General features: G+C 42.5%; 1 protein-coding gene across 2 annotated transcripts in view; it reads right to left on the bottom strand.

The window, feature by feature from the left end:
* Positions 1 to 452: 452 nt before the first annotated feature.
* The window catches only part of LOC138964144 (cadherin-23-like), a 42,354-nt gene continuing 17,982 nt past the window's right edge, over positions 453 to 24,824 (bottom strand). For both annotated transcript variants that reach the window (XM_070336033.1, XM_070336035.1), the window contains exons 11-25: positions 20,652 to 20,993; positions 19,243 to 19,441; positions 18,493 to 18,910; positions 17,920 to 18,196; positions 17,313 to 17,516; positions 14,053 to 14,236; positions 13,179 to 13,414; positions 12,316 to 12,507; positions 10,757 to 10,895; positions 10,224 to 10,506; positions 8,410 to 8,558; positions 7,939 to 8,131; positions 6,762 to 6,790; positions 5,449 to 5,507; positions 453 to 1,572 (exon numbers count right to left, since the gene is read on the bottom strand). In XM_070336033.1, coding sequence (XP_070192134.1) covers positions 1,510 to 1,572; positions 5,449 to 5,507; positions 6,762 to 6,790; positions 7,939 to 8,131; positions 8,410 to 8,558; positions 10,224 to 10,506; positions 10,757 to 10,895; positions 12,316 to 12,507; positions 13,179 to 13,414; positions 14,053 to 14,236; positions 17,313 to 17,516; positions 17,920 to 18,196; positions 18,493 to 18,910; positions 19,243 to 19,441; positions 20,652 to 20,993 — 2,967 coding nt within the window. In that variant the 3' untranslated portion in view covers positions 453 to 1,509. The remainder of the gene's footprint in view (positions 1,573 to 5,448; positions 5,508 to 6,761; positions 6,791 to 7,938; positions 8,132 to 8,409; positions 8,559 to 10,223; positions 10,507 to 10,756; positions 10,896 to 12,315; positions 12,508 to 13,178; positions 13,415 to 14,052; positions 14,237 to 17,312; positions 17,517 to 17,919; positions 18,197 to 18,492; positions 18,911 to 19,242; positions 19,442 to 20,651; positions 20,994 to 24,824) is intronic.

The following is a 24,824-nucleotide window of genomic DNA, read 5'->3' as shown; positions in this document are numbered from 1 at the left end:
TATTCAGTACCAGACTCCCCGATGAGTGTACATACAACACGAGAAACATACTACATGTAGAAATGTGAATCAACGAGTTATGGACATGCACGAAAACAAGGGCTATGTGTGCCAGGCTGTCTATTTGTATGCACGCGCGGGTGTGTGTGTGTGTGTGTGTGTGTGTGTGTGTGTGTGTGTGTGTGTGTGTGTGTGTGTGTGTGTGTGTGTGTGTGTGTACTATAGCTGTATAGGGTGACTTTCATTCTGCAGAAGCAATGTCACAGACAGACAGCAGGTAGTTAAGATAGAAGTCGCGCATTGGTGTGTGTCTGTATGTCTATCAAACACACACACACACACACACACACACACACACACACACACACACACACACACACACACACACACACACACACACACACGTACACACGTTAGAACACGCATACAACATACATTAACACAAGATCAGGTCAATTGTGGAAATGTTATTTCACTGGGCAAAAATCCCCGATCATTTCTGGAGCTCTCGGGATATACAATTGTAATACACAGTTACAATTCCAATCGTAAATTCTGCAAGAAACCATGTTCAGACAGCATACAAAAATAAAACAAGAAAATAAAAGTATTACACAAACAAGACAACGGAACAGATCACTTAATTAGTATCACAGTTCAAACAATGGGAACCAGGAATTTCCACATCTTAAATACGTACAACAGATTTTCAGGTCTTCGACCTGACGTCAAAAGCAGTTTTGGATTACAGGTAATCAAAAAATACCGCATGTGTATAAAGTTCCAGTATATCACAGTATGCTTGTAATAAAACAGGTGATCAAAGTGGGAAGCAGAACGAACATGAAGGCTGTTCGTTCGTGGAAAGTAAAGAGCCATCCATTTTCTTGCTTCTTCTTTGTGAATTTATTCCGCTCTACCCGTTACAATCGTTTCATTTGCTTTCCGTTTTGCCAAGAGTTAGTCAAACATTTTCAACTCCCTGATTTTCATGATACTAACTTTACATACATTTAGACAAAGGGGAAAAAATCTGTTACAAAACTGATAAACATATTAACAGATAGGCTAGTTCATGCACAAGCAGAAAAAGAAACGTGCTTGTGGTTCATGTGTTTGTACAACTATATGTGCTACGTTTGCTTTATTATATTTTCACAAGCTACATCTTTCTCCCTTTTCTCCGCGCTTGACAAGCTATAAACTGACCTCAGCGACAAAACGCATAACAAGTCGTACTTAATCGTATAAATAAAGTACATCACTGCAACAACACATTTCTTTTATTGTTTCCACGACTTTTAGTGACCTGATGATGATGATGATGATGATGATGATGATGATGATGATGATGATGATGATGATAGGGATGACCACGAGGACGATGATGACGATGGTGATAAACGACGATTGAATTTTCCATAAGTAAGAGGCTGCCATAGTCGGAAGTAAGGCAACGCACCAAAAATCGTTCTGGATTTGTAGGCGTCGCCTTTTTGGATCACGTGATCAGTTGAGTTGACCCGAGTGACCCCAGAAGAGGTTGTCCTTCTCGAAGATCATTGCTCGAGGCTGTAACGTAATTGAAGGCATACACAGATGAGCTTGAATAACGTAGCACGAGTTGTGTGTGTAGATAGATAGAGAGAGAGAGAGAGAGAGAGAGAGAGAGAGAGAGAGAGAGAGAGAGAGAGAGAGAGAGAGAGAGAGAGAGAGAGAGAGAGAGAGGTCTGAAGTCTGAATGTTTTAATGGGTAGGCCTTGGGCCCTTTTCATGGAGATGAGCACATCTCAAGCACCAGCATACAAATGCACATAGTAAACAAAAACAAGAACATCCTACTCATTAGATATAATCCTATTCCAATAATTCCGGTGTGCTTTTCACAAACTTGCGCATACATGGGTGTTTGTGTTTGGGTGTGGTCATATGAATGGTGTGCAGGGCCGGACTAGGAGAAGAGGAGGGGGGGGGGGGGGTTGCCAGTGGTGGCCCAGGGGGATGTCCCCCCTGGCGGCAGGGGCGGATCAGGTCATTTTATGGGTGTTTTTTTTCAAAAGTATATTGTGAAGATATGGGTGTGAAGGCGCGAAGCGCCGAGCCGACGGCGCGAAGCGCCGAGCTTGCTAGGGGGGTCCGGGGGCATGCCCCCCCCGGAAAATTTTGAAAAAAAGGATGCAAAATGGTGCAATCTGGTGCATTCTGAGGATGATCATTACCAGTTTCAGGCAGCAGATTTTGTCACTGATTAATACCCCAAAAATTGAAACTCAATGTAAAATAAAGAAATGCATACTTCATTCAATATTTTTATTTTTTGGCTGGGGGGGGGGGGGGTCCGAAAACCCTAGAACCCCCCCCCCCCCCCTCGTTGTGGGGGTCAGGGGGCGAAGCCCCCTGAAGCTGATGGGTAGGTCATATTCTGAGATAGGAAAATGGTCGCTCCTTGCATGAAACGGCATAAAATAAGCAATGATAAAAAAATTTAAATAAGTAAGGTACATGTTTAGGCTAGGGGGGGGGGGGGGTTGCGCAACCCCCATAACCCCCCCCGGTAGTCCGGCCCTGGTGTGTGTCTGTGAGTGTATGTTTACGAGCGCGTGTATGCTTTGTAAAGGAGTATCGCCCTGTTTCGTTTACGGATTACGGATTACGAATGGAAAGCGCCTTCATGACAAATGTAGAAAAACGTAGCAATAGCGGCTTACTAGTGTTTGAAAACAGCATGGTTAATTTAAACAATGATGGGATTCTAGTGTATTTTCGTGGAATATAATATTCTCTTAACGCAGCATATTTAGGGCATACTAAAACAAAGTGGACTTCATCTTCAACACTGCCACAACAAAATGGACAAGATAAATCAGCGGAGGTTGCATTTAAATTAAAGCGAAATCGATGCACTTTCAGAGGAGATACTCCCAATCTAAATCTAATCAGAAGATTTCTAGCTTTAATATGTTTCAAATCACTTAAATAGTTGGATAATGTTAGGGTTGATTTGAAGTTTCTGTACAGAGAGAAACGTTCACTTCCTTGTACATTTTCAAGCCAGGTTTGCTTATAGGATGAAATAAGTGTTTCTTTAAATGCTGTTAGGAACGCCCTCTCATCGCCAACACCTTGGTTTTCCCATACTTCATCAAAACCGTACATGTACAGAGTGTAACAGATCGAGGAGGCCCATGTTTTCTTATTTTGTTCATGGAGATATTTCAGCATTTTATACGCTTTGCTCGGAAGGCGATGATGTGGCATCCTCAATATACGAAGCCAAAAACGAATGCATTTAACAAAGCTGTTTATAAACAAGGGGTACCTTCCCGTTTCTCCATAGACCATAGCATTTGGTGTTCTCATACTCGTATTCAAATAACGTTTAAGTGCGAATAAATGAACTCTCTCTATAGGTGTGTGGTCTGCTTCAACCCCCCAAACTTCGGCGCCATATGACAGCATCGGTTGAATCTGTGCGTCGAAAAGCTTGAAAAAAATAGCTGGAGATCTGTCACCCAGTTGCCATAAACATTTTAAAATACCAATGGGTCCCTTTTTCCCTTTTGCAGCAAAATCATTAAGAGTGTGAGAGAAGGACAGGCGTGTAGACAACCATACTCCTAAATACTTATACATGTTCAAAACGCTCATAGGATGTCCACCATACACCCATCTTTCTCGCAAGGCCAAGTGACCACCGTTCCGAAAAACAACAATATTAGATTTGTCTAAATTAACTTCAAGTCCAAGACGTCTAGACGAATCCCACAGAATGTTTAACTGAAGCGAGAGAGAGAGAGAGAGAGAGAGAGAGAGAGAGAGAGAGAGAGAGAGAGAGAGAGAGAGAGAGAGAGACAGAGAGAGACAGAGAGAGAAAGGGAAGAGAGAGAGAGAGAGAGAGAGAGAGAGAGAGAGAGGGAGAGAGGGAGAGAGAGAGAGAGAAAGAGAGAGAGTGAGAGAGAGAGTGAGAGAGAGAGAGAGTGAGAGAGAGGGTATGCGTGCGTGCGTGCATGCGTGTGTGTGAATGTGTACGTACGTGCGTGCGCGCGTGTATATATCTATATAAGCCTATATATATATACATATGTGTGTGTGTGTGTGTGTGTGTGTGTGTGTGTGTGTGTGTGTGTGTGTGTGTGTAAAATTTGTTGATGTATAGATATTCTAAACGTTTAAGAAAAGATAGAGATATTAGAAAGCAAAGTTTCTTGCAATAATTAGACAGTAACATGGTTTTTACGGCATTGTCTAGATAGCCCCGTTGCACAGTACGTTTGGTAATTCAAATCGTCTAGCCAAGCAATGTTCCAGCAATCAGGAGAGGAGATTAACAAGGACAACACAGGCGCGCACAAATGGCAGTTATCTACGACGCAATAATTCTCAATGACAATAATATTATTCACTTGGTCATCTCATTCATGTCTCCAGACAATAAAATATAACTCAGTTGTAACCAGGAGGAAGAGCCATTCAAATCGACAACTAACCCCTGCTGCTTGTTCTCTTTTCATGCTGATCAATACAGACTTTTTTGTTTAACCGTATATATCATACTAGATGATTACCCGCTTCGCCGGGTGAATCGCGAGACGGAGTATGCAGCGTGGCGGTTCGCCGGCTTAGAGCACGTGTTGACGTGATTGACGCCACACGAAGGAAGGGTGATAAACGCGCAAAACACTGGAGAAGATAAGGAAGAGTTACTGGGAATGGATCTATAGAAAAACCCAAATCGGTTCACCGCGCCGCGCTTGGAGCACGTGTTGAAAATTTTCATCGACCAGATTGTGTCCGGGGTCTACCTGAATATGCCCACCAAATTTGAAGCAGATCCATGGAGAACTTTGGCCGTGCATCGCGAAGTAACAGACAGACACACACAAGCCGTATATAGATATAGATCCAGCCCACGTACGAGGTGTCTGAGAGCACCACCGTACGGAGGAATTGTGCGGGCATCGCAGCAATAAGAAAGAGGGACACTTTCTCGAACTCTCGAGGCAGGTGCCAAATAGTAACACTTGGTCTTTAGACTGTATCATTCTCATTTTTGTTTCGTTTTTTTCTCCTTTTTTTTCAATGAGTCGTGTTGAGATAGAGACATGGGGGGGGGGGGGGGGGGGGGAGAGGGAGACATAATCCTCACACGCTTCGCCACCACTACCAACCCTTTTATTTTAAACATATATCGTATCATATCATTTTATTTTTTCTCTCCTTTATTCAATGAGGTATGGTGATACAAGGAGTTAGAGAGAAGGGGGAGAAGGAGGGAGCTTTACTAATCCTCATCACCTTCACCACTACCACCACCACCACCACCACCACTACCACCAAGGAGCCGGGTATTTTCCAGGCACATGATTAGCAACAAAAATAACTGGGATAATTTCGGGTACACATATTGTGATTGATAGCACACACAATATATGATAATCGGGATATTACCTTGTGACCTTGTTTTGTCGGCTCCGGTTGAATGTTGTTTCGTGCAGGCGGTTTGCGCTCTGTTTGATACAACACAAACAAACGACAACATTACTTCAGGTTTGCCCTCTGTTTGACATAACACAAACAAACGACAACATTACTTCAGGTTTGCGCTCTGTTTGACATAACACAAACAAACGACAACATTACTTCAGGTTTGCGCTCTGTTTGACATAACACAAACAAACGACAACATTACTTCAGGTTTGCGCTCTGTTTGACATAACACAAACAAACGACAACATTACTTCAGGTTTGCGCTCTGTTTGACACAACACAAACACCGACAACATTACTTCAGGTTTCGCACACATTTATGTGAAGATCCTTAAAAATTGTTCAGCAACTTATCAAATAACCAAAGCCGGGAAGTAATCGCTCTTAATGCATACGACATGTGTAATAGAGTAAGCGAGGCGGTTGTACGGAACCTTTTCTCCTGGCACCTGAGAGAATAACAAGCACTGAAATGAACAAGCGACTTTCATCCTCAATTGTTCAAATGTTCAGCAAATTGTCTTAGTATCGTTAATAAGGTTATTCCATCAAACTTGCATAGCTAAGAATTAGCTTATGTTATACAACATGTCAATTCACAACCTGCGCTGTCTTTTAGGTCAAGGTCGCATCATGTAGAAAGCATGAATCCTTACGTCAGACGACCTTGCTAGGTGACCGTGTTTGTGCCTTTAAATTTGATTTTGGAACTCTTTAACTATGTCTTCCATTAATGGAACACAACCATAGGCATGTGATTACCTACAAGCATTAATTGAAATGAAGAACACTTTATGAAGACCGCTGGGTAAATCTTTTAAAAACTTATTTGTAAAGAGTGACCTAAATTTGCAACAAATGTGTTCCAATATCATCAAGGTGATGGAACGAATCCTGCGATTAACTCAAACTTCAATACCCTGTGCTCGACGACAGAGAGACTAAATGATTAGAAAACACACACACACACACACACACACACACACACACACACACACACACACACACACACACACACACACACACACACACACACACACACACACACATATATATATATATATATATATATACATATATAGACACACACAGACGCACAAGCACGCACGTACACACACACCCACGCAGGCACGCAGGCACGCACGCACGCACGCACGCACGCACGCACACACACACACACACACACACACACACACCCACCCACACACACACACACACACACACACACACACACACACACACACACAGAGAAAGAGACACAAACAAACCATTACCTTCGACTAAAATCTGTCTCGGCTGTTTTCTGCATAAAAGAAAAAAAACATCCTTTAAGAACACATTAAAACAACAACAACAACAACAACAACGTTGGAAGATTGTGAAAAGAAATATGGCCCACTTAAGTTAGACACGTTGAAAAATTTAGCTTAACAGATTCTTTCCTTTTACACTTTCGCATTACGAACACCAGAGAGAGAGTACAAAGCTGGATCTTCTGATGTCAATAATATTTCAGATGCAATTCCCAAAGTTTATATTGGACAGAATCCTGGTTGTATAGAAACTATTCCGGCCATACTTCTGATCAAAGAGGTTTGGCCAGCTCATAATTGAATTCTCCCTCGCCCCTTCCCCCCCCTCCTCCTGCTTCCTACATCCCCGTACAAGAACAGTGCTTCACGTTACCATGTTAATTACAATTCGTTCAAACAGTTTACTTTGGGTCAAGAGGGTGAAAGTACATGTCCACCTGTTACAAGGAGCTAACAACCACAGCTAAGGCTTAGTTTCATCATTATCATTTGCCTGTTGCGTTTTTTATGCAAGCTAACAATCGATAAATCAAAGTTCCAGTGAATGTTTCGTTTTGTTTATTGAACCATACATTTGCCATTCATGTTTTTCTATTCTCGATTTTGGGAATACACTTTACTTTTTCTCACAAGAAGTAGCTAAACCCAGTCATACCCAAAAGAAATTAATTCTTCTAATTTAAAATGTGTAAATAAGTCTTTAAATCGCTACCAATAGTATACAGGCATGAAAACTGAAAAAAAAAAATATACTGAAAACAAAATTCGAAGGCGCGTAGCGCCAAGTTTTGCAGGCGCGCAGCGCCAAGTTTCGCAGGCGCGAAGCGCCAAGACTTCTAGGGGGGTCCGGGGGCATGCCCCCCCGGAAATTTTTTTTTTCAAGGGTGCAATTTGGTGCAATCTGGGGCTATCTGAGCCTTAAAATTGGATTTAAACATGGCCCCAAAACTATTTTACTATAACTATGACTAGGAAAAAAAAAAAAAAATAAAAAATAAAAAAAACATTAAAAAAAAGAATAAAAAAAGGAAAAATACGGAAAATAAAAAAAAATACGGTTTATTTTTTTCAAAAATACGGAAAATACGGAAAATACGGAGAATTTTCATGCCTGAGTATAATTATAAGGAGAACATACGCTTGTTTGAAGGGCGACCGTTCGAAGAGTCTGCAGTAGCGCACGCTCATGTAAGCAGCCGCCACAAGCAAAGCAAGGCCGGCAATCGCGCTGACAGTGATGATGGCGATTCCCTCCCCTGTTTCTTCCCACGGCGTCTGGGACTCGGCGTACGGGAGAACAGACTGGATGTTGTAAGGCGCCCATTCGGTACCTGCAAGTTAACCATTATAGCCTTAAATCTTGTGCATGTTTTCTTGAGATAACATGTTTTTTAAACTAAAATAATTAAAATAAGAAAACAGATAACGAAAAAGACACAATAAAACAGAAAATGTTGTGGGTTTGAACATAAAAATATTCATGCCTTTACAAAAGAATTGGAAAATACCAAGGGGCGTTTTAAATTCATTCAAAGTACATTCAAAACAATGAACTAAATGTAACAATACATGGGGGCAACAGGCGTTTCAATCACCCCTCGTAACAGACCTGTGAGAGCTGAGTTGGGTGATCCCGCAGGGTCAGAGGTGAAGACAGCGCGTGCCGTGGCTTGGGTCACGTAGTATTTGGCGCCGTTGCTACTGGCAACACTCTCCGTGCTGTCGTCACTCAGAAAGTACACATGTGCGTCCGCCAGTCTGTAGTCAGAGATTGTGTTTAAAAGTGTTACTTTGATTGGAGTCAGACAGTTTTAAGAATACCATATATGTTGCGACAATGTTAATAGCATGCTTTAATCAAACGTATGTATTCAGCCGTTCGGACGTAACGGCACCTGAGAGAAAAACAAGCATTTAATCGAAATGAACAAGCGATTTTCACCGGTTTTTTTGCAGCACATGTATATATTTAGAGCGCTTACATCCGTTTGTTTCTCAGATCTTATTATAGCGCTCTGCCTCATTTATCCCCGAGTACGCTAGTACTTGGGCTCAACAGACTTTAATTGTGTGTCTGTGTGTGTATGTGTGTGTCTGTCTCGACTTAACAGCTTATTGCTGGGAAACTACTGGGCGCAGTTCGTTCAAAAGTTGATACACTAACTTGATAATAGGTCCGATTGATCGTATTAAAACTTCATAATGTTACATGGGACCTAAATGCGAAATAAACCACAAAAACGACTTGGCGGTGGGAGGAATTCACACGGAGCAACAGCCAGCCAGGCAGCCTGATAGAACAGCCAGCCAGCGGATACTGTCGTCACAAAAAGACGTCATGACAAAGTTACACGCAAAGCGAAAGAGACTTTGACGTCATTTACTTTTGTTCGGAATTTTCCGTCTGTTCCTAGCTTGTCAGTGAAGACATGACGTGAGTAAGCTTACCCAAAACGTCTTTGTTCTCTATTCACATTGCAGCTGTGAAATAATCAGTCTTGTGTCTCGGTCGTGTAGGTACAGAGTTTGCTTCTGCAATCATTGTGTTCGTGTTGATGACGGCTTCATAAGACAAATCAGCGAATCTATCGTGAGGAAGACGTTTATGTACAAATCACCGAACCCAACCCATTTTTTGTGTGCATTTTTCTGAAGAATAAACTGCATGTGGTTAATTTCATCCGTTTAATGCTTGTCGAAACGAGCCATAAGGCTTTAGAATAAAAGATTTCACGCATTGCTTGGCCATCTGATCACAGATGAGGTCGCAGTTTGTAGGTTGAATCTATGAATCGGCCAGAGATAGATCTGCATTTGTGGTCAGAAACCAACATTCACACCACAGGCATTCCAAACATTTATATTGTTAAGTTATGAAGAGGGTCGGCAGTATATTTGTCACTGTGATCAAATAAAAGAGAAAGGCCAGTCACCACGCACATCCTCGGCTCGCATGCAATGTATTTATATAGCAAAGTGAATGCCTGTAATTCACACAGAGCAATCACTTGGTCTTAAACGTGCACAAGACAAAAACTTTCATACTGGGGGAGCGAGCCAGTCTGAAGAGTACTCGGGTCCAGCGCGAGCGTTTTTTATATCATGATTTTCACATATACATATTTTGATTGCGAGGCGAACTCGGAACAGGAGTACCTCTGAAACATAAACTCAATTTTCTGATACCGCTGCTAATTATTACACACAAAACAAAACCGGGCAGTTTTTACCGAAACAAATCGAGGGCCTCTTTTACTTCGACCCTTCTTTTCCAACACTTAGCACAATCCTCATTGTTCCTCGAAAATATTATGTCAGTTTTAATTATTTTGTTTCTGTTCTAATACCAGCGGCGGCGGTTCCTTAGGTTCATGAACCCACAGATATTATGACGTCACTGCATATAATGACGTCAGTACTTACCCGTCACTGTTGGTCTCGGCACACCACAGTTTTGCGACAGCTGTTGGATAGGTCTGCTGCATCATGACTTGCAGCAGCTGCAAGAAGGCTGCTTGTTGTTTTAAGAAAGCGGGCACCGTGATGCCCAGTTTGAAGGTCACGATGACGTCATTGGGTACCAGAGCATCCACCCGTATGAGAGTGGGGGTGTTGGCGGTGAGGGTGGGGGTACCTCCGTCTCTCGCTGAGACATTCATGGTGTACATAGTTTTGGCTGTCAGGCCTGACAGCATGGAAAATTCACCTGCAACACAGTTAAGGTGAAAAATGTCTTTCGATGTGTTAAAGATTGTGTCGAAAACAGAAAGAAAATGAAGTAACAACAATCCATTTGAACGAAAAGTCAATCAACCAGCTCGCTATCCGGTGTGTGTGGTTGTGAGTTGAATCCACGACTTCGTTATATCAGCAGCGGACAATTCCTTGCAAGGTCTCCGCCAAACTATGCATGCATCGGTACCGTATATCATTACAGAAAGCAAAATAGTGTGTACCTGAACTTGCGTCCACTTGGAAGAGATTTGCAAATGATGTCGTCTGCAGAAAGTAGGTCACCTGTCCGTTGAGACCAGTGTCCGCGTCTGTAGCGGTCAGTGTGACAATGCTTCGTGTGCACTGACCACTGTAAGCGATCTTAAACGAACATAATTTAAATTAACAATTCACAACAAACAAACAAACAAAATGAGAGTGTCAAAACCTACACTGTTCATTACTAAAAGATATGATACATGTGTGATTACGTGACATCAACAGTAAGTAATAACGAAATACAAATCTTATGTGCAAGAAATGAGGTCGCGTGAAGAATGTGCGAAATTTCCACTATCGGGAAATTGCATAACCTAAAGTTATTTTGTTTTTTGTTATGCTTAACTCGTTTACACGAAGAAGAATCAAAACTTGACTAAATATAAAAAGGGTTAGCTTTGTTTCATCAGCTGTAGCTAAAGAGGGGCCAAATCTGAATCATCCACGGCAACGAGGCATTCGTTGATGGAGCTTTGTTTTATATCCCTTTCAGATATCGAAAGAAAGAAGGAAAGAAAGAAAGACAGGAAGACAAACAAAAAAAAAAACAAAAAAAAGAAGGAAAGAAAAAACAAGTCGCGCAAGGCGAAATAACAACATTTAGTCAAGCTGTCGAACTCACAGAATGAAACTGAACGCACTGCTTTTTTTCACCAAGACCACATACTCGTAGTTTTGTCAGTCCAGCGCTCGTGGCAAAGGCAGAGAAATCGACAAGCCATGCAGAATAGTGCGGTAGTGGTCGCGCTGAGCAGGATAACACGCTTTTCTGTATGTCTATTCTTTTTAGCTTACTGAGTTTGTTTTTAATCGAAACATATCATATCTATATGTTTTTGGAATCAGGGACCTACAAGGAATAAGATAAAATTGTTTTTAAATCGATTTCGGAAAAATAATTTTAATCATAATTTTCATATTTTTAATTTTCAGAGCTTGTTTGTAATTCAAATATAACATATGTATATGTTTTTGGAATAAAAAAAATCACAAAGAATAAGATGAAATTATTTTTGGATCGTTTAATAAAAAAATAATTTTAATTACAAGTTTCCGATTTTTAATGACCAAACTCATTCATTAGTTTTTAAGCCACCAAGCTGAAATGCCATACCAAAGTCCGGCCTTTGTCGAAGATTCCTTTTCCAAAATTGCAATCAATTTGATTGAAAAATGAGGGTGTGACAGTGCCGCCTCAACTTTTACAAAAAGCCGGATATGAAGTCATCGAAGGTATTTATCAAAAAAATTAAACAAACGTCCGGAGATATCATTTCCAGGAACTCTCATGTCAAATTTCATAAAGATCGGTACAGTAGTTTAGTCTGTATCGCTCTACACAAACACACACGCACAGACACATACACACATACACCACGACCCTCGTCTCGATTCCCCCCTCTATGTTAAAACATTTAGTCAAAACTAAGTCTTGACTAAATGTAAAAAAGAAAGAAAGTTAAAAAAAAAAAGAGAGAAAAAAAGAAATACAGAAAGAATGAAATAAAGAAAGAGTCCCCACCTCTGTGTTGTAGTAACTCTGAGTGAAAACGGGAGCGTTGTCGTTGACGTCAGCAACTGTGACAGTGACGTTGGCGGATGACGTATGAGAGGGTGTGCCGCCGTCTTTAGCCAGCAGAGTGAAAAAGAAGGAGGCATCTGTCTCCCTGTCAAGCACCTGCTTGACGGCCACCACGCCCGTTCCAGATGTTACCTGCAAAATGCAAGCCATTGACATGTTACACTATTGCCATATGCCGCATTTTGTGCGTATCCATCAATTATTTGTAGAAATATTATTATACATATTATTATTAACAAGGAGATTTTTACAATAAGCGACGTAATTTAGCATGTCCAAATTCCACGTGTCCAGCTCCCTTCTTCTACCCAAGAAAAAACAAACCAACAAACACAATAAACAACCCTGGATGCACTACATTGTTGGAGGAGACTTCACGCGTTCTGTTGACCAACTCAAGAAACTCATTTCAAAGGTTAGCATAAAACACACTTTTAAATCACTAATAAACGTCAGTTCGATTATTTGGTGTTTTTTTCTACAAAGAGTAATTATATTTCATCTCCCTGGATCGAAAACTACTCTCGATGAAGTTTCCACTAGCAGGCCTACGTACGATGTAACATCCATCACCTATCCTGCTTGCAAAACCTCAGTACATGCAAAGACAAGAAAAGAGTAAAACGTCTTTGTGTCTCCACATTCTTGATAGCAAAGCTGCAGGTGCCTGTGTAACCTTGCATTTGAAAGTTTGCTGCACTTTTGATGCCCCACACCTCCCTTCTTAAAAAAGAGAAAAGAACCCACCACAACAGCAATGGGGACATCAGAGAGGAGTCACACCAAGCACAACTTCACACTACCTCAAAGAACTGTGCTGCGCGAGCCCCAGCCACAGTCGACGTGTCGATGGAAAGAGTGACGTCAGCATTGACACCAATGTCGTCATCAGTGACAGTGACGATCAGAAGGCCTGTTCCCACTGGCTTGTTTTCAATCGTGGTGACGTCATAGCTCACGCTGTCAAAGCGAGGCTCGTTGTCGTTGAGGTCGGTCACAGCGATGGACACATTGACGTCCGCATGCAGTTGAGGTGTGCCTGCGTGTTGTCCAAGTTGGGAGTGGAAATAAAAGGAGATGTATTGAGCAAATGAGTCACACACAAGACACAGACACATTCACACATTCAATGCCACTCCATCATACCCAACCACTATCGGAACCACTGACACGTCCTCCATCCCACCCCCTCCCTCTTGTTCACAACCAATCATCAAAACGAAGCAAGTAACCTACCAAGCCAACCAACAGAGTCACAATTTCAAATCCAATTAAAATCCAATTTCATACATTCCCTCTAAGCAAACAAATATTACATTTTTGTACAAGACACTTTTAACAATGCCTTCGAGTGAAATTAATTGACGGAATGAGCTCGAAATGTGACCATATCTCGGCCATTTGTGTCTTTCGTTGAAGAAAACACACACTTTCGGCCGCCATGTTTGTCTGACTTTGCTTGTCAATATCGCTTTCAAAATGACGGCGCCAATGCTTCCCTTCTAAACCCCATGTAAATTAAACGAATCTGTACAGTTCATTCCGTTACTCTAACTCTACAATGACTTTTTATGCTTATAAGAGCAAGTTCTGGAAATTTAGAGCCTTAGATTGCAGCAAAACAACGTCCCTGAATTCATAACGCTAAAGTTCGAGTTAAACTTTGGACAATCTTACCTGCGTCAGTGACCCGGAGCCATGCCTGGTACTGCGCAGTTGTCTCCCTGTCGAGCGGCGTTGCCGTGGTGATGGCCCCAGTGGCCCCGTCAAGGTTAAAATGCGCGCGCTCACCGGTCCAGAAGAGGACCACGCTGAAGGTCAAGGCCGCGTTCACCCCAATGTCAGCGTCTGTGGCTGCCACCTGACACACAGAGTGAGGCCATTACATTTGAATACAACACAAGAAAATTGGTTGATTAAAATCAACAGGGGTCGAAGCTGTGTAACAATAAAAGAAACGGTTATGTACGGACTCCATCATATTGTATTTGGGTTACAAAACTTACATGTGTTGCAGAATATTTGAAACGGCGGTATTACTGTATATACAGTGGTACCTGTGGTTAAAGGATACGATTTGGATCAGCCATTGGCTGTGCAATTGTGATGCGTTTGACCAATGAGATACAATTCTATTCTGGACATTGTGATTGGTTGTATTGACGCTATTATATGCTGTTTGGTACGGTACGGTTTGAGATTGTTGGCAGATGTAAGAAGAACTGTGAATGCACTGACTCAGCGCAGGTAGAATTTGATAAATGATCGAAGAATGTGCTTCGTACAGTTGGTTTAAAACAATGTTTTATTCATGTATAACATATGTTTACATTGACATCAAGTGAAAACAACAACAACAAGCCCACAGCTTGTGGCGGTGTCTTCAACAACAAGCCCACAGCTTGTGGCGGTGTCTTCAACAACAAGCCCACAGCTTGTGGCGGTGTCTTCAACAACAAGCCCACAGCTTGTGGCGGTGTCTTCAACAACAAGCCCACAGCTTGTGGCGGTGTCTTCAACAACAAGCCCACAGCTTGTGGCGGTGTCTTCAACACAAACTTACAATCATAGGTAGGAACATGGCAGACAGTCAGATACTTACACAATGTGCAAAAACAGTCAGTCAGTTTAACACAAGATGTCACCCAAATTTAGAAGGGAAGAAAACACAACACCAACAACAGACAAGGGAAAAGATATTTTAAAAGTTAACACACATATACACGTCTAACCAGAGTATGCGTAAAGAATAATAACCGCCCAAGGAAAACGGATTAAAGGACATGTATTCAGACCGGGGGGAGGGGATTCTGTGTTTGTCTAATTTTGTCCAAACCCGCCAGTTAGTCTTACAAATACCTGAACGGTTTTGAATATATTAATGTTTTTAAGCTGACTTGCATTCATATCCCCTTCTAATGATATAACAGTATTAAAAAAAAAGACTCTGAATGCTATAAATGGTATCCTGGCGTTCTTGCACATAAGTTGGGCATTCAAAGAAATAATGGTCAACTGTTTCTGCGCCAGTGCCGCATTCACATACACTATCGTTACTTAAATGTCGATTAACTAAATGTTGCTTCCTACGGTTCTATTATATCATGGATAGAGCATGATGTACATGTACTGTACATTATGATTGTATTTGTCGTGTGGACATTTTATTTTGGTCTTGTGCTGTTTTGGGGACGAGGGAGGAACGGGAATTAAAACGACTTGACACGTGTGCGAACGAGGAGTCATGGTTTTATTGAAGAGTGTGTATGCAATGGTGCGTCGGTTTGTGCTAGTGAACTGTTGTTTATTTTTGTACATATCAGATGCACAAGAAATTGTTTTTTTCCCCAACAAAAGCTGCTTCTAGCCTCGACGTGACCAATACATGAACATTCTGTAAAATTCTTCAAGTCAATTTCGTAAACATACCAACAACAACAAAAACTACTACTACTACTACTACTACTACTACTACTACAACTACTACTACTACTGCTACAGCTACTGCTACTACTACTACTACTACTACTACTACTACTACTACTACTACTACTACTACTACAGGCATCAAAATAATGGGGGAAAACAACAAACAACAACAGCTCAAACACAAATAATACAGAAAGACAAGCAAACAAACAAGCAAACAAACAATCATGAGAACACCAAAAAAAGAGGAAACAAAAAGTTACGTTGGAGAGAAATTAAAGAAAATTAATTCCAGGACCATATTTTAATTTTGATATTCCTGGCAACGTAATCTTTTACACATGAATAAAAATAAACAAAAATAAATAAACGTAACGGCAGACCGCGAACTGAACTGGACTCGGAGGCTTTACGGGCGATCGCCAGCACGGTTTCCCCAAAAAGCCGAGGAACTGATCTCGTGAGAACGGTAACAACGATGGCCCATGTCACAGTCCCCAAGGCTATTATTGAAAAGGGGGTATCAGGTAATGCCCTCGTTTTTACAAATTGTACCGAAGTAGATTAACTTTATTATGTACGATGTTTGCTTGCAAATTACAACACAAACGCGAAATACTTAACTATCTGTAGAGTTCTAAGGCATTGCAGACAAAGCAACTGCGAGAAAGTCAGGTTTTAGCAGTGTGAAAATCCACTGAAAACGGGCTTATATCCCTTCCGTTAACATGGCTTCGTCCGGCCATACATGTATGACACTGACTCTGAGCTGACCCTGAGGCACTGAAAAGGTTTTCCCGGAAAACTTCTCTCGAAGAACGAATGGATTCGGTGCATTTGTCAGTCTGTGTTGAAGGACCCTGTACGGGTTGTAAGAGATAAGCTACTGTCGTGTTTTTTCCAAACCTAGTGCACTACCGTTCTCACGAGATAAGTTACTTCTGTTTTGCTCCGGTTTTTTTTCCAATTGACACCATGTATGACAGATGAAACAGAAAAGCCTGTTGTGAAAATGCACAAATTAGGAGGGAAAAACGAAACAAAACAAAAGTAACTTGATCTCATGAGAACGGCAAACAACGACACATGTTCACCGCTCTCATCCCATTGAAGAAAGAGGGGTCGTCCTCGACCCCTCAAAAAGCTCAGTTTTTGGATTAAATCAACTATCGTAAATGTTAGCAAAAATGTCTTAGAGTGTCACCTCAGAATGGATTGTGTCCAACTTTAAAGAAGAAGAACACGAAGAAGAAGAAAGGAGTAAAAGAAGAAGATACTAAAGCAACCACAACAACCAGAACAACAACCACAACAAACTAAGAGGGTTACGACGCGTGCAAGCATAAGAAGGATAAGAACATCAACAACTACTTCAACAACAAAAACACCATCACAAACATCAAAAACGACAACAACAGAACTCCACCAACATCCATCAACAATACAAACAAAGTAGCAACAATAACATCACACACACACACACACACAAAATAAATAAATGCACATACCGTTCCCACAGCCTGTCCAGCTGCAACGTTCTCACTGACGGCAAAGGAGTAGGAGTTACTGAGCCATTTGGGGGCGTTGTCGTTGATGTCGGTGATGATGATAGTGGCGGTGATGGTTGCGGTCAACTTGGGGTTGCCGTTGTCGTTCACCTCGACGATCAGATTGTATGACGCTGTACGCTCTCGGTTCAGTGAATTCTTCACCTGTTCAAATTAATTCAAATGGAAAAGTGATTTTGGTTTGGAACTTTCTGCTAATGTAGTTTGGCAAGAGGCACATGATGGGGTGTCTTGAACACTTTATTGACAGAAATGTTCACGTAAACTTCATTTACAAACTCCCTAATCACCGGCATTGCATGCAGAAAGTACAACACTTCAAAAAAAGGACAAAAATAGTTATTATTGTTTAAAAAAAAGAAAAGTGAGGAAAACTACAGAAAATCAAACAAACCAACAAAACCAATCAAACACAACAAAACATATCACAACAAAACAAAGCAATATATAATCACAAAGCAAGACAAATAAAAAAAACCCACGTTAAAACCAAATTGAAACCAAACCAAAGAACCCCAAGCGAGCACAAACCGCACGCTAGGTATACCTGTATGATACCGTTGACGTCAGAGATGATGAAATCATTATCGGTGTTGCCATTGACGATGACGTAAGTCAACCTAGCGTTGTCGCCGCTGTCTTTGTCGGTGGCGATAACGGTTGTCACAATTGTTCCAGTAGCGGTGTTTTCAGGCACCGTTGGCGTGTAGATGCCGGTGATGACGGGAGTGTTGTCGTTGACGTCATCGACTATGACGGTGACGGTGGCGGTGCCAGTCAGAGACGGTGCTCCGGAGTCTGGGGCCTCTATTTTTAGGACGTGTCTGGAAGCAACAATGGTATAATTATGTTTTAGTCATTCGGTAAATCTTATTTTTATATATGAAGACAATGGCATGGCATTTCTGAAGATATGCATAAAAACTGGAGGGAAAAAAGAGATAGAAAGAAAAGAGACCGACAAAAAAATATAAAAAGGTTAAAAGAATATTACAAAAAAATTATAACAAAAGAAAGGAAAAGATTTTACGACCAGCAGAAAAACAAACAAAAAACTAAAACTAAATCACCACGGAGCAATATGATTTGAACTAGGAGTAAATCATCAGTAGCGACTCACTCTGACTTGGTCTCTCTGTCCAATGTCGCCTTCACAGTGACGACACCAGTAGCGGCATCCACCTCAAAGTGAGTATCAGCCAGCACGTAGGAAAACACGTTGTTGCTGGCCGCGGAATCAGCATCAGCAGCCGTCACGGTCGTCACAGAGACCCCCACACCAACATCCTCCCTCACATTGACGATAAAGTCCTCAGGGGTGAACTTGGGAGCGTTGTCGTTGAGGTCTTCGATGGTGATGTCGACAAGGGCAGTAGAGGAGAGGGAGGGGGTACCGCCGTCGCTGGCCTGAATCACCAGTGAGTACCGGTTGCGCACCTCGCGGTCGATGTTTCCGGTGGTGGTGACGTCACCGGTGTCCGAATCTACCGCGAAGAGCGCCATGCCGTTGCCGCTGACGGCTGTGTACACCACTGTGCCTGGAAGTCACAGAAAGAAATAATTAAAGAAGAACAATACACACAAACAAATAAACGAACAAACAACAGATAGAACGGAGAAAACCTATAACCCGATGCCGCTATACCTCCTACTTCAATCACCCATCTCACCCCATCCCCCCTCACCCCATCCCCCCCTACCCTCATCCCCCAACCTTTCGCCTACCAGCAAGACCCGTGTCGGTGTCAACAGCCTGCGCGGTGACCACCTTGTTACCGCTGGCGACGTTCTTCCCACCCAACCCCCCAACCCCGGCCTTACACCCCCACCACCCACATACCCCCCCTCTCCCCCCCCCCCATCCACCTACCTGCTGGACCCGTGTCGGTGTCAACAGCCTGCACGGTGGCCACCTTGGTGAAGTTGGCGACGTTCTCTTGCACGGTGACGGCGTAGACGTTGTTGGTGAACTGAGGCACCTGGTCGTTGGAGTCCGTCAGCTGCACGAAGAGCCACATGCTGCCCGACAGCCCGCCGTCATCCGCCGCCTCGATCGTCAGGTTGTAGGTCTGGGAACAAGGGCACACGTGGGGAGGTACAGTGACTGACTGTTAGGGTTTAACGTCCTCTTAGACCAACCGGTCTATATTGGGACAGGTATTGGTAATACGCTGAAGATATGGTGTGATACTTTGATTCCAACAATCCCGCCGTGGCTGTCTTCTTCGACACACCAGCATTGGGTTTGTCCCGTCAACGTATCGAAAATACGATCATGATAATCAGAGACGAGACATGATGCATGCGTGTCTTTGTGTTTTCCAAGCCCTGAGACTTTCGCTGTGAACGTGGGATCTTTTTCGTGCGCATGTGTGCACACGGGGGTGTTCGGACACCGAAGAGAGTCTGCACAAAGTTGATTCCGAGAAATAAATCTCTCGCCGAACGTGGGGATCGAACCCACGCTGATAGCGGCCAACTGGCTACAAAGCCAGCGCGCTACCAACTGAGCTACGTCCCCGCCCTGGTACAGTGGAACCCCATTTCAAGACCTCTAATAATCCAAGAAAACGGGGTCTTAAAAGGAGGTAAGTCTTAAAATGGAGGTATTTTATATAAACAGAAAATCTAGAGAGAAAAAAAGCAAGGTCTGAAAAGGGGGTAGTCTTATATTAAAAGATCTGAAAGGGGAGAGGAGTGGGGGGGTCACCGTACAGGAATCACGCTATCACACATGTCGGCACTTGATGTGAGAGTTTACCGTTTGTGTCTCGTCCCATGAACCCCGGGTGCATGCGGGGCTAGTTCAGCGTTGATCTTATCCTTGGTTTTGTGATTATTTGCTAACGGTCAGCAAATTTCAAATAGCGTGATTATTACTTGTTAGTTGCGACCGAAACCTCATGAGCAATCCCGCGAGTAAGATGATGCCAGTTTGACTTCGCTGCATGGTTACTATGAGATTTTTACTTTTAGCGCACTAAAGTGTAGTTATCAAAAAATATATAAAAGGTGTCATTCCGTAGAAGAATTTATCCTGCCTGATAATTGAAGTAAAACATTTTCAGACGTGCTTATAAGTATCTTAGTGGGACAAACAAAAAGGGCCCAGGTTTCACAGCTCGAACATTTATCAGGTCACCTAAACTCAGTCCCGGTTGTTAAAATTAGTCACACAAACATTCAGTAAAATAGTTATAATGAAGGTCCATAGTTCGGGTTTCAAGAGTTACTTGCCACAAAAGAAAGCTTAGTTAGGGTTTAGAATTACCAGCGTACCTGAGGGGGCGTGTCAAAGTCCAAAGCGTTCCACACCACCACTTCGCCTGTGCTGGCGTAACAGAAAAAATCGCTGTTGGTGTTGCCGCTGGTGATGTTGTAAGTGATGACAGAGCCGATGCCCTGGTCTTCGTCGGTGGCGTCCACGTCGTGGACTACGGTGCCGATGGCCGTGATCTCTGGCAGGTTGATGCTCTGGTTGGGGTCGGTGGTGATCGGAGGAAACTCGTTGGCGGACACGATGGTGACGTCCACTCGACAGGTGGAGGACAGGGGAGGGGTCCCCTGGTCTTCTACTCTGATGGTCAAGGTGTACGACTTGGTGGTCTCGTAGTCCACGGGCTGGTGGGAGGAGAGGGAGGGAGTGGGTGAGTGGGTGAGAGAGAGAGAAGAGGATACGGATGCTAGATAAAAGAGAAAGAGAGAGTGTGTGTGTGTGTGTATACAGACTTGTATGTAGGATCCACTAAGAACATAAAGAAACGATGGGCTAACCATAAAAGTGACATTAAGTTGCGGAAAACTACTAAGTGTCAGCTATCCCATCATGTTAACACTTTGCCCCACCCAACTGACCCTGCAATGTCATTTTTGTCAATTCTTCCAATTGAGTCTGTGCTGCATGAGGGAATTCTGCTTAGAAGAGAAATCTTCTGGCAGGCTAACCTTGGTACACTTCTGGGCAAGGGTATGAATCAGAGGAGTGATTTGAATGCTGCCCTCAAGTTTAGAGTCACCTATTGACTTTCTAGCGCGACTTTTTTCTTGAGGATTGGCTTTGGTCATTGTTCAGATTCTAGTCCCTGCCTTGACCTGATACATTCATTCCTGAGAGAGAGAGAGAGAGAGAGAGAGAGAGAGAGAGAGAGAGAGAGAGAGAGAGAGTGAGAGAGAGAGAGAGAGGGGGGAGAGTGAGAGAGAGAGTGAGAGAGAGAAAGAAAGCATACGAGAGAGAGTTGTGATTTGCGTGCTCGATGTGTATGTGAGCGTGTGTGTGTGTGTGTGTGTGTGTGTGTGCGTGTGTGTGTGTGTGTGTGCGTGCGTGTGTGTGTGCGTGTGTGTGTGTGTGTATGTGTGTGTGTGTGTGTGTGTGTGTGTGTGTGTGTGTGTGTGTGTGCGTGTGTGTTTGAGTGAGAGTGTATGTGTGTTGTCCGTAGTTTTGTAATTAAGGTTGATAGAGACTAAAAAAGTGTCATATTGATTTCCTGGAAGAAGATAATATTACGTCTTCGTATGACGTACTATTATATGCGTTTATTTGTAACCATAGACACTTTGAAGAAGGCTTGCGTGCTAGCAAAGACTATAAACTTGAGATAATGATTTTCTGGAAGACAGTAATATTACGTCTTCATGTGACATACTACATGTATGTTCTATTGATAAATGTGTTTAATTGTAACCATAGACCCTTGATTTATGATACATTCAAAAAGTCATGCGGGCTGGTAGAGACTAAATACTAATCATCTTTTTGAAGAATGTAACTTTACGTCTGTATGTGACGTAAAATCGGATGTTCCATTGTTGTGTTGTAACTATAGACGCTTGGTCTGTGCACCTTGAAGAAGGCCTGCGGGCCGAAAATTTGGATTTAAAAAGATGCGACATTCTGGCTTGGTTTTGGACTTTTTATTGTGTTGTTTAAATAAGCTTTTTTTAAGTTTTAAAAGGTTTTTCAGCCTTCATTGTGTGGAGTGGTGCAGAGGAAAAAGAGTTTCTTGAATTCTGTATATGTATATATATATATATATCTATAACATCAGAAATTGTGAAAGAAACAATTGAAAGTCAGCAGAGACTTTCTTCCGAGATTTGTTAAAATCTCTTAGCAGCTATCTATCTATATATACGACTAGTGTCTGTGTGTCTGTGTGTCTGTGTATCTGTCTGTGCGCGATGCACGGCCAAAGTTCTCGATGGATCTGCTTCAAATTTGGTGGGCATATTCAGGTTGACCCGGTACAGGACACAACCTGGTCGATATTTCAACACGTGCTCTCAGCGCGCAGCGCTGAACCGATTTTGGTTCCACCTCAGCTATTTTGGTTCCACCTCAGCTACCCGGGCCCCCATACCGACACACCAAAGCCAAAGTTCTCGGTGGATCTTTTCCAAATTTGGACACCGTATTCAGCTACACCCCGGACACAATATCATCGATGAGATATTTCAACACGTGCTCTCAGCGCGCAGCGCTGAAATGATTTTAGTTTTTGTGTTCATTTCACCATTATAAGTAACTCTTCCTTATCTTCTCATCTTCTCCAGGTTTTCAGCGTTTACCTCCCTTCCTTCGTTTGGTGCACTTTTGTGTGACAAGGAGCGTCTTCGGATATTCCCGGCGTTCTGTTACTGTTACTATTTTTAGAAGGTCAACGCAGTGTACAGAACGTAAATTGGACCCGTAAATTATCCTCACTGTAAAAGTGCAAAGGTCGAATCAATTTATAGCTACGCGAAAAATACACTGTCATCTATCTCTCTATAGATACGGCTTCTCTGTGTTTTTGTGTGTGTGTGTGTGAGTGTGTGTGTCTCTATGTAAGCAACACCTGTGCATTGTTCAGTTCTGTTTGTGATGTGGTCTGGCGGCTTTTGTGTAATTTTATGTACTGGCCTTCCTTTGAGAAGCCATAACTTGCTCAGTCCTGTTTGAGTGGAGTTCGCCTCCAAAGGTGATTAACACGGTTACATTCGTCGACAAGGATGGGACTCGATATGGTCAGAAATGGCATTATGGCCACTGAATCATTTTCGTGCTGTTCCCATTCCACGAATCTGGGAGGGACCTAAGCTTGGCGGGTCCATTGTTCGGACCCGGCGAAGCCGGCGTACGGCTCTAAGTACTTCTTCCCGGCGAAGCCGGCTACCCGGCGAAGCGGGCGAAGCCGGCTACCCGGCGAAGCGGGTATTCATTCTAGTATATATATATATATATATATATATATATATGAGCTGCCACTTGACATTCTTTGTTTGGCTTTTCTTTTCCTTGATTTTGTTATTATATATATTATATATATTATTATATATATTACCAGCTATTGTGTTTTCAGCGTAGCAATAGGGTCCGATATTTAGACGAGACAAGTATAATGCGACGAGTCGAAGACGAGTCGCATTATACTTGTTCGAGTCTAAATATCGGACCCTATTGCTACGCTGAAAACACAATAGCGATTATATAGCTGTTCTGACCTTGATTTGTTGTTCCAAACTTACAAAATGACAGTTTTTGAGTCGATGCGTTGATCTCAGGTTTTGATAGCAGACGCCGTTTCTTATGCGCATTAGTTTTGCGCAGGCGCCACACTGACTTTGGAAAAAAACTCGATTTGACAACACAGCTGTTAAACAGCTTTTTATTAGTTCATTCGTATACAACAAAAAGAAGTTTGAGTTTTTTTAATTTTGAACAAGACTACTTATGAAGAAGACCAAAACACAACATCAACGGAAAACTAGAAACAACTGAAGAACTAGGATGCAACAAGGGGAGGAGAAGAGAACAGCTAATCCGTAGAACGCGAGCAGACGGCAAGAAGTTGTCCGTTTGGGTGAATGGCATTTATACTTGTCTCGTCATGAAGCGAACTTTTCAACCTAAGTTATAAACGACTACATGAATGTTAGTGCCATGGGTTGTACATCAATACTTCAGGGGGGAAGTGGGGTATTTAGTGTGGAGTTACGAGATAAGAAAAGCCGAATGCGAAACTGAGTTTGTGTTAGTCGGCAACTGAGCTCACACAGGCACACAAAAACGGCTGTTCCGTTTTACTCCCCTGTTTGTACTACATCTTTCGACTTTGGGCATTTTGTGGTGTTTAGGGACAGAAAATAATTGGTTTAGTCCTGTTTCATCGGAAAGTTAGCAGAAAAGGGTATGCTATCGACATTTGTAAAGCTGAAAAACATTCCCGAGAAGAATTTCAAGTTGTCAGTGTATGCTGTTGTCGATAGAAACATCGCCGCGTGGTACAGATGGGTAAACCGGAACCATGCGTCTTTGTTATTGACAATATGCTTTTGGATATTGAGAAAAATGGCCGACTTCCGTAGCATTATGCTTTGATGATCGGAAGAGACCATCCAATCACAGCCCCCGAATTCCCCCACGTGTTCATCAGAATAGCTATATGTGTGTGTGTGTGTGTGTGTGTGTGTGTG

This window comes from Littorina saxatilis, linkage group LG4 (assembly GCF_037325665.1).
Source record: "Littorina saxatilis isolate snail1 linkage group LG4, US_GU_Lsax_2.0, whole genome shotgun sequence".
NCBI lineage: Eukaryota > Metazoa > Mollusca > Gastropoda > Littorinimorpha > Littorinidae > Littorina > Littorina saxatilis.
The sequence above is the reverse complement of the archived record's forward strand: the minus strand, read 5'-3'. Positions and strand labels throughout refer to the sequence as shown.